Raw genomic sequence first — 11,006 nt, forward strand, 5'->3', positions numbered from 1 at the left:
TAAATGGATTACAGAAACCGAGCAAGGGCGATGGGCATGTGTACATTGTACATGACTCAACTCTCTCAAATGTGGTTATTTTTTTTTTATTATTTTACAAGTTAGCCCTTGACTACAATCTCATCTGATGGTAAGTGATAATGCAATCTAAGATAGAAGTGGGCTAACTTGTTTGGAGGAAGATGTAAATCCACACACCTTTCGGTTCATACACGACATCGTACCGGAACGCTAAATCGCTTGGCGGTACGTCTTTGCCTGTAGGGTGGTAACTAGCCAATTAAGAAAACCTCAATCAGCCCAGCCGGGGACAACAAGGTATCTTAGCCAATTTAGAAAATATAATATCCTAAACTAATCGAGTTGGGAATAGAACCCAGGACCTCTCTGTTCAGAACCACAGCACTTCCAACTGCGCCAAAGAAGTCGTCAAGTCAGGTAATGTTCCAAACTTAGCTTCCTAGATTTCACTCACATAAGTAAAGTCTATAAACTTATCTATACTAATATTATAAAGCTGAATAGTTTGTTTGTTTGTTTACTGGAACGCGCTAATCTCAGAAAGTACTAGTAAGATTAGAAAAATTATTTCAGTGTTAGAAAGCCCATTTATCGAGGAAGGCTATATATTATCCCCATATTCCTGGAACGGGAACTACGCGGGTGAAACCGCGCAGCGTCAGCTAGTCAGTACATAAGCGGATTTTCATGAGATCAGTGGCGTGCATAGATGCAACAATTTATTGTTTACCATGAGAAGTCATTACGAATTTGCAAAATCTGTTTGTATAGTGCATACCCCAGTTGAAAACGTTGTGCACGCCAATGCATGAGATACAAGACGGGAACCACGCAGGCGAAACCGCGTGGCGTCAGCTAGTCAATACATAAGCGGATTTTCATGAGATCAGTGGCGTGCATAGATGCAACAATTCATTGTTTACCATGAGAAGTCATTACGAATTTGCAAAATCTGTTTGTATAGTGCATACCCCAGTTGAAAACGTTGTGCACACCAATGCATGAGATACAAGACGAGAACCACTCAGGCGAAACCGCGTGGCGTCAGCTAGTCAATACATAAGCGGATTTTTATGAGACTAGTGACGTGCATAAACGCAACATTTCATTGCTTACCATGAGAAGTCACTACGAACCTACATTGGAGGAACCGTTCTCCGTTTTGCATAATCTGTTTGCATAGTGCATACCTTAGTTAAAAACCTTGTGCACGCCTAAGCACAAGACTAAGATAAGTTTGAAGCAAAATATTGTATAGGCTTTGTATCAATCAGGAGAAAGGAATTCATAAAGATATCACTTATTCAAGCAAGCGAAGCCGAGAACGTTCTAGCCTTAACAAATATTTAAAAAGTAAGATTTGAATTTCCCTTTTTGCTTGTTACGAATATGCTCCGAAGCTACTGGACCATTTTTTAAAACACTTTCGCCAATGGAAAGTTACATTATTAGCGAGTATCACCGGCTGTATTATGTTATCCTCGCGTTCCTTCGGGAATACGAGGTAGGTATACATAAATAGCTAAATGTACTTCATACGAAGTGCAGTTTTAAAAACGTTTCATATATCAACAAAGACGCGAAAAAAATAAATAATCCGCATCGTTCTCAGTTGGTATTAAATTTCACAACCGTGCATACATTTCGTAATTAAACATACATCGGCATTCATATACACATTTAGCATTGTTTTGTAATCTTTACCTTTATTGATTTTTAATATGAAAACTTTGCTAACTGTTATTTATTTTAAACTGCTACTGCAACAAATACTAATAAGGTCAAAACTCATTAAAGCCACGCGTACAGCAGGGTTATTATGTATCTCGGTGTACTATTCAAATAAGAGTCACTACATCGGTTTTCATCATATTTTCATCTATGCAATAATATTACATCGTATTTTTAACGAAATGATTTATGCATCTTCATTATATGTGAAGTGGCAGTATCAAGTAGTAAGATTATTTCAACGAAAAGCCGTTATTTCATAGAAATAATCATGTTATATGATCGTAAAACTGCTATTCGATGTAAAATGATCATTTCGTTGTAACGCCTTCACCACTTGAATTGTTCTTCCTACTTATCACAATTAGGTAGGATCCTAATACACATACTGTTGTGTATTAGGATAGATGTGTACAGAACTTACCTTAAGTCTCCGAACAAGCTCGTCCGGTCCAAGGTCATCGGTAATGGGGCGGCAGCCTTGTGGGTACACTATTTCCGCCATGGTGCAAATCTGCAAAGATGTTTTATAATTTTTAAAGTTATAATAGCATAGCTATACTAATGCCATGCTCAATGTTGCAATGTTTACCAACAAACAAATAACAAATGTAGGTAGTAGGTGTGTTGTTTTTGTATAAAATGTTATTCAAAATATATTAACTATATCTAATTATTCTTAGCTCAAATCAAATTTATTTTCATTAATTTAAGAACAAGTTAATTATAATTATTATAAGGTGTGAAATGACTAACGACGGAACCCTCATAGTTTCACCATCTCTGTCTATCTCTCCGTGGTTTAGTGCAGAGACTATTACTACTAAAAAACTGTAAATTAGCATGAATATGTACTTGTACATTAAAGTGTGAACAAAGTCGTAAAACAAAATTTTTAAAAAAATTTTTAGGGTACCTCCTCTATATGTAAAGTGGGGATGAATATTTTTATACTCATTTATTTCACAGTGTGGTATATTGTTTCATAGGTCTTTGAAGGTATGAGGGGTCTTCTACCAATATTTTTCAATTTAGGGATATGTTTGTAATATTAAAATTAGCTTTTAAGAGCTAATTTTTGTTAGAGTCAAGTGTCCCCACCCTCTAATGGTTACAAGTAAAACTATAAAAAAAGTTAAGTAGCAATTCCTATTTAAAGAGTTATAGTCCAACTTGAAAAACCAAATTGGAAATCGAAAATTGCTAATTCTGTGTTAATTAAAAAGATAGTTGTCAGCAAGATAACTCACAGTCTGTTACAACTAGAACGCTGAAATTTGGTAGGGGCAAAAAAAAATTGAAAAAAATAGGTGAGGATGAAATTTTTATTGTATATCCCATGGTGTGGGGTATCGTTATTGGTATTTGTGTACATTACTAATGGGATTAAAGTGCTAACTTAATCTACAGAACCCTACACTGATCATAGCCTGACACACACTTGGACGGTTTTTAATTTGTTTGTTGGTAAACAGTGCACTTTGAGTATGCCTTAAGTATGGACAGAAGTTTGTTATAGGCACTTTCATACACAAATTGTGATACTACTATAACTGAATGAGTTATTCACAAGTTTTATCTTTGTTTAACATAAAAGAAGAATGTATAGTTAAACTATCCAACACCTGGTGAAACCAGGCCCTTTGTATTAAATTGTTTAAAAACAATTATTTCCCAATTCTTTAATGTACAAATTATAGATCTGGTCTGACTAAAATTAAACTTTTATGGAGATTTTACAGAGTGTTCAAGGAGGTAGTTAAGACCTATGTAAATCTCACTCTTATATTTTAAAATATAGAATGTACAACATAACCATGAGAAATGAAAAACTTTGGGCTTAAGAAATGAAATGAAATGAAAATAAAATGAAACAACTTAAGCAACTTTGTATAATAAAATGTGGATTAGTTTATGACCAACATAAATTATAAATGTATGCAAATTGTTAATTTTCTTAACAACCACTGAATAATTAAAAATTTAATATTTAAAGGTACCAAGGTTTTTCATGAAGGCAATTGATTTTTCTTAAAAATGTTGTTGCGTAGATGATAACGATTGTTTAATGAAACTAATTTATAGATCAAAAATAAAGTGTCAATCATAAATTCATATTAGCACCATCATAACTAATGGCTAGAATAAAAGAATAAATTTACATTTGCTTTAAATTCATGTTCTTCAAATAATGAATTTTTAAACATGTGATTTGTTGTACATTCTTGTAAATAATAATTCAATAGGTATGCCTGTTGAATTAACTTATATTTAAAACTAAACTATAACCCTTAGCAATGGTTGAAACTCAATCTATCAAAACTTATGTAATGTGTATTTTTATGTTTTGATAGGCAAATTATTAATTACACTAATTTAAACATTAATCTTATTATTGATAGACCAAGCAGGTGGTTCACCAGATGGTAAGTAGAAACCATCACCTATTGTTTAATATACAGATATAAGGTAGTATACAAAACAGAAACTTGGAGTGCATTTTCTTAGGTTGAATATCCATAAGGAATAACAAATTGCTCAGCTCTCTTACAACTGGTAATTAATTTCAATATGGTTGTAAAACCTTAATAACATTTGTTCAAGTTAACACTGTTAACCTCCATATGTGATGCACATAATTGCAATCACTGTGATCCAAGTGTGAAAAGCCTCACACTCACAGGCAGATAGATCCATACAGATTTGATTATAATGAAATAACATAACTGAAGTTAGTTTTCACTCATAGCATGTTATAAGCTCTTTTTAATTTCTTTTTTGGTACTTGAATGTTATTCCTTCACTTGTCTGAAAACACATTGCTTCTTGACGACAACTTCCATGAACTTAGATTAATCATAAGAACCTATAATTCTTAATTCACTTGCAAGTGCCAAAATGTAAGAGCCTACCATATTTATATGTATTGATGTCAATATTTTATCAGTTCTAAGGTTGTAGAATATTTGATTTTGATTGTAAGCTGAATATCTGATACAGGAGACCCAAGCCTAAACAAGCTAAAGCTAAGTCTAAACAAGCCAACAAATGGACAACTTTATTGTCTGTCTATCTGTATGTAAAGTAAAGGGAGAGATATAATATAATATACACAAGAAAAGGAGGAGCTAGGGATGAAACGATACGAGTAAATACAAGTACGTACTCGATACTTTTGCGCCGATACCAAGTACTTTTAGTATCGATACTTTGAAATTAAGAATCGAGTGGGTATCAGTCAAAAGTACTCATATCAGTAAACCAATGTCACTATTTTGTTTTAACATTGATAATTGAAAATTGCATATTTTAAATTGAAATTATTGAAGGCATCCTAGCCTTAGTTTTGTTTGTGTAGTTGGCAAGCTTGTTTGTCTATGCCACTTCGCTTAAATTTAACTAGGAAACGTTTGGAAAAATTAATATTTTTGGGAAGCACTACAAAGACAGGCTTTTTCATAAATGTACTTAACAATAAAGAATACCTAGTACATGTTACGGTTTTTACTCAAAAATTTCCAAAAATGATTCGATACGAGTAAGTATCGATACTTTTCAACTGATACCGAGTAAGAGTCGATACTTGACGACCGATACAGTATCGAGTAAAAGTATCGATACCTCAATGGTATCGTTTCATCCCTAGGAGGAGCATGTGCATTATGTCTCTTCTTGTCTCACTGTGTGAGGTCTGCTTTCCACCCTTGCATCTCGCACATTTTGCCTAATCTTAAGCAACCGACATCTTAAATTTGTTGGCTCTCAAGTTGTTTACAATGTCGAGCCAGCGCTTTTTGGGGCGACCTCTGGATTTAGGAAATGTGCACAATGTGTCCACTCTATAGCTATACACAACATGCATGGCTGGGCAGTATCAAATCATCCCCCTGTGATACTAACATGCAACCAACAAGATAATCTTGTGAAAAGAAATAGAGAAAATGCAACCAATGGCCCAACTAGAAATACCGCTATCACTTTCATTGCGTTGGTATGAAGGACTGGGACAATGCCATTGGACTAAATTTTGTCTATATTTCTCTTCACTGGTCGCATGTTAGCACCGCTAGAGCTAAAATAGCTGCAGTTTTTTGTGTTATAAGTATAAGCTAGCTAGTTAATTACACACAAAAGTATGTTAATTTATACCTCAGAATAAAAAAGACTACACTAATAATTGCTGGTTATTGTTTGTGTATTGTGAACTGCCACAAAGTAAGAGAAATTTTAGAAATATACTCAGCTTTTCGACTGTAACCTTTACAGAAGATTTTGCTTTGAGTTTGAACATTTTGTGTGCATTCTGAATGCCTTTCGTTTTTAGCAACTTAAATTTAAAAATATTCTCAGTTATTTTGAAATTACATTTGGTGTGTTAAAACGGAATATCTAAATCGAATAGTAAATACTTGTCGATTTTACTTCTACCGATGGATTGCGTATTTGAAAGATCTAAAACATTAATCTTACAGCATTCAGAACAACATAGCTACATTGACACACCATTATCTTTAAGTTTTTAAAATATCTCAATCAGAATTACAATTTTGTGAATACACGGCCTATTTATTTTTGCCTGAAAATGTGTTTGCATTCGTGGTTGCCACTAGCTTTCATACCACATTACCATTGCTATGAAATGTTATAGAGCCGTAAGACTTTTATATCCAAACAAACACAAATTTTCGAGGTTAATCAATCATCATTTATCCCCAAATCGCATACATCAACTCATTTTAATGGGAAATTATCACAAAATATAGTAATGAGAACCAATAATGGCTAAATACGTACAAGAAATCATAGACGTGGGGCTTGTGTTCCCGATGTTTACAAATTTCTCCACAGCAGCCAAACCCAAACAAAGCGATCACGGTAACAACATATTTATATTACAAAATCATCACTAGAAAACGTATCCTTTGGATAAAGAAATGTCCTATTGATCTAAATACATAGAAAAACCCGTAACAAAAATCTTTTATCAATCGGTGGACGCCAAACTGCGGGAAAAACTACAGCGAAGTTAGGCACATGTCGTTACACATTTCAAGGTTGCTCTATTATCTATGCCATTCGTTTAGAAATTATTAATCATCAAATCGTAGATAGACAGAGAATATCAAAATATCAAATTCAAAACTGGCCTACATGACAACTAACACTAGAATTTAACTTCTACATTTTAGGGTAGCGTTGTAAGTTTGTGTGGAAAGTCGTCCATTTTTAGGGTTACCTACAGTTATAAAAATATTTTGTGGATAAATGTGAAAAAAATTACAAAATGTAATGTGAACATGGAATTAAGAAATATATTCTTTTCTTTTACTTCTTCTCCTTTTCCTTTCCTTTATTTTATTACTTTTTTCTTCTACTTTTCTTGCCTTTTCTTTTACTGTTCTCTCTTTTCTTACCTTTTCTTTAACTGTGTTTTCTCTTTAAGTAAATTTAATCTATTTATCTATATCTTCATCATCATCATCATATCAGCCGATGGACGTCCACTGCAGGACATAGGCCTTTTGTAGGGACTTCCAAACATCACGATACTGAGCCGCCTGCATCCAGCGAATCCCTGCGACTCGCTTGATGTCGTCAGTCCACCTGGTGGGGGGTCGGCCAACACTGCGCTTACTAGTGCGGGGTCGCCATTCCAGCACTTTGGGACCCCAACGTCCATCGGCTCTTCGAACTATGTGCCCCGCCCATTGCCACTTCAGCTTCGCAACTCGTTGAGCTATGTCGGTGACTTTGGTTCTTCTGCGGATCTCCTCATTTCTGATTCGATCACGCAGAGATACTCCTAACATAGCTCGTTCCATCGCCCTCTGTGTGACTCTAAGCCTTCTTATGAGGCCCATAGTTAGCGACCAAGTCTCGGAACCATAGGTCATCACTGGCAACACGCACTGTTCGAAGACTTTTGTCTTCAGGCACTGAGGAATTTCGGACGAAAAGATGTCGCGAAGCTTCCCGAATGCAGCCCAGCCGAGTTGGATTCGACGGTTCACCTCTTTCTCGAAATTGGACCTACCTAACTGGATCATATGTCCTAGGTATATGTATTCGTCTACAATTTCGAGTGCAGCGTTCTCAACTATAACTGGGTGGAGCGATACATGAGCATTACACATTATTTTTGTTTTGCCCATGTTCATTTTCAGGCCCACCTGTTGAGAAACGCTGCTGAGGTCATTGAGCATGGTACTAAGGTCATCCAGAGTCTGTGCCATGATGACTACATCATCCGCGAACCGCAGTTGAGTGATGTACTCGCCATTGATGTTGATGCCAAGTCCGCTCCAGTCCAGAAGCTTAAAGACGTCTTCCAGTGCGGCGGTAAATAGCTTCGGAGAGATCACATCTCCCTGACGCACTCCTCGCTGCAACTGGATTGGCCTCGTAGTCTGATCCTGAATACGGACTGACATAGTGGCGTTTTCGTACAAGCACTTCAACGCTTGGATATACCTGTAATCAATTCGGCATCTCTGCAATGACCTTAGCACAGCCCAGGTTTCCACCGAATCGAAGGCTTTCTCATAGTCCACAAACGCTAAGCAAAGTGGCTGGTTATACTCGTGAGTCTTCTGTATAACCTGCCGCAGCGTATGGATGTGGTCTATGGTACTAAAGCCTTTTCGGAAACCGGCTTGTTCGGGAGGCTGGAAGTCGTCAAACCTATTAGCGAGACGATTCGTAATGACTCTCGAGAACAATTTGTAAACATGGCTTAGCAGCGAGATGGGTCTGTAATTCTTCAGCAAGGTGTTGTCACCTTTTTTGAAGAACAGAACCACCACGCTCCTATGCCACGCCTCAGGCGTCGTGCCCTCGTGAATGACGGAATTGAACAATCGCTGAAGGACTTTAAGTATCGGTTTTCCACCCGCTTTCAGGAGTTCTGCTGTGATTCCGTCCTCACCTGGCGCCTTATTGTTCTTCAGGTGTTTGAGAGCCACACTAATCTCGTATAGGCTGACGTCCGGGATATCTTCGGTATAGTGTCGGGTCAACTTGGCTCTGGGGTCTTTAGCCAAATTGGCAACAGGCTGCTGAGTAGTCGTGTATAGCTGTCCATAGAACTTCTCGACCTCACTTAATAACTCGGGCTTGGAAGAAATTAGATTACCGTGTTCGGTCTTCAAACGCGTCAGCTGCCTCTGTCCAATAGACAGATCTCTGGCGAAAACTTTCGAGCCTCGATTATTTTCAATCGCATTTTTAATACGCTCGGTATTGAAATTTCGCAAGTCGCTGGTTTGCGACTTAGAGATCTGTCTACTGATTTGTCGGTATTTTGACGCATCTGCTGAAGACTGTAATCTCATTTCTTGCCTCTCTTCCATGAGTTTAAGTGTTTGGTCCGAGAACTTTTTGGTTCTTTTCGCACGGTGGGTCTTATAGAACTTAGACCCAACGGAATGGACAGTTTCCACGAACCTGTTGTTCAGATCGTCCACAGTTTCGCAATTTGCTAGGCAATCAAAGCGGTTCTGCAGTTCTAGTTGAAAGGACTCGGGGTTTTGAATATGGGCACGAGTAGGTCGGAGCGTAGACTTCACCAGTCGATACCGTTCCAGCTGAATGTTGATATTCAACGTGCCTCTAACCATTCGGTGATCGCTACCGGTTTTCACCCTATGGATCACAGAAACATCGTTGAATATTTGCCGTCTGGTAGACAAGATGAAGTCGATCTCGTTTTTCGTGGAACCATCGGGGCTCATCCAGGTCCATTTCCTGTGTGGTGGCTTCTTGAAGAAGGAGTTCATCATAAAGAGGCCCTCCTTCTCCATGAAGTCAGCCAACATTTGGCCCCTATCGTTCCGTTGCCCATATCCAAATCGTCCCACTTTCAACTCTGAACCGCTACGTTCGCCCAGCTTTGCGTTAAAATCCCCCATCACAACATTGTAATAAGAGTTTGAGGCATGTATGGCTTTAGAAATATCCTCATACAATACCTCTACCTCCTCGTCGGGATGTGTCGAGGTCGGTGCGTAAACCTGTATAACCTTCAACGAATACCGTTTGGTAATTCGGAGGACCAGGAACGCTACCCTGCTCGACACACTCTCGACTTTTACAACATTGTTCACGAGGGACTTGTGAACGATAAATCCGACACCACCCTGGGACTGTTGGTCGCCCTCCCGGTAGTAGAGCATGTTGCCGGATTCAAGGATTATCGAGCCCTCCCCCTCTCTTCGGACTTCAGACAATCCTATGATATCCCAGTGCAACTTGCTCATAACTTCTTCCAGCTCGATGACCTTTTCGTCGGACCTCAAAGTGCGTGCGTTGTATGTTGCCAGGTCTAGTCGTCGGGGTTGGCAGCGGAATCTCTGCCGGAGATTCTTAACACCCCTTGCCCCGCCGTTACCATAACCGCTGCCAGAGCCAGGAATAGCGGGGCTGCCGGGGACTAGGGGCTGTGTTTTGTTTTTGCCGTCCATACAAAGTTTTGCCCAGTACTGACCACGCTGGGCATGCGGGTTGGTCAGCGCAGTGCTAGATTACTCGCGCCGGTGTCGCTGCTGCCCGACACCGGCCTGAGGCATTTCGTAATCTAGCCTGTGGGAATGGATATACCGCCATTCGTCGGTCGCCAGAGCCTCGTCGGTCCATCTGCAGGGTGCACCACGAGCAGGTGAGGTTGGCAGTTGGGGAGACTGACTGGTACTAGCCTCCCCCTTACACCCCTATCTATATCTATACTTATTAAAAACTGGTTGTGAATAAATGTATAGGAAGAACTTCCACCAATGACGACCCACCCTTGGGAAGCCCTACAACAGTAGTGACATATTAATGGTTAAAATAAAATAGTTGAAAGAAATAATTTATCCGATCGTCGTGTTACTGTTCGTTTTATAGCTGAAGAAGTAAAGATTTTATTATCCACGACTATTAGGGCATGGGGAAAGTGTGTGTCAACTCCGACTTTAAACCGTTATTAATGGTCTAAGGCTCCGACGCACGAATGGAGTTTACTCTTTCAGATCCACTGTTTAAATAGGTGTACGTTGCCGTAAGTCTCAATACACACGCCTGAAAAGTGAGAGGTGAGCAGCAGAGGAGCAGCAGGCCGCGGCATGCGCGCTCGCTAACAGCGTGCACAGCGCGCCCTAACGTGCCCGTACGCATGAGCATGCTTTTGGCGGCAGCGCACGGTGATAGGAGCGCAGAATAAGTTGCGCACAAAAAACGTAAAGGTGTCATTCGTTCATCGAATTTTACTGCCCATATTT

General features: G+C 38.8%; 1 protein-coding gene across 2 annotated transcripts in view; it reads right to left on the reverse strand.

The window, feature by feature from the left end:
- Window positions 1-6,760, reverse strand: part of LOC112050572 (sister chromatid cohesion protein PDS5 homolog B) — a 31,158-nt gene extending 24,398 nt beyond the window's left edge. For both annotated transcript variants that reach the window (XM_052889068.1, XM_052889065.1), the window contains exons 1-2: window positions 6,547-6,760; window positions 2,177-2,266 (exon numbers count right to left, since the gene is read on the reverse strand). In XM_052889068.1, the coding sequence (XP_052745028.1) occupies window positions 2,177-2,257 (81 nt within the window). In that variant the 5' untranslated portion in view covers window positions 2,258-2,266; window positions 6,547-6,760. The remainder of the gene's footprint in view (window positions 1-2,176; window positions 2,267-6,546) is intronic.
- Window positions 6,761-11,006: the final 4,246 nt, after the last annotated feature.

Source organism: Bicyclus anynana, chromosome 2 (genome assembly GCF_947172395.1).
Source record: "Bicyclus anynana chromosome 2, ilBicAnyn1.1, whole genome shotgun sequence".
Taxonomy (NCBI): Eukaryota; Metazoa; Arthropoda; class Insecta; order Lepidoptera; family Nymphalidae; genus Bicyclus; species Bicyclus anynana.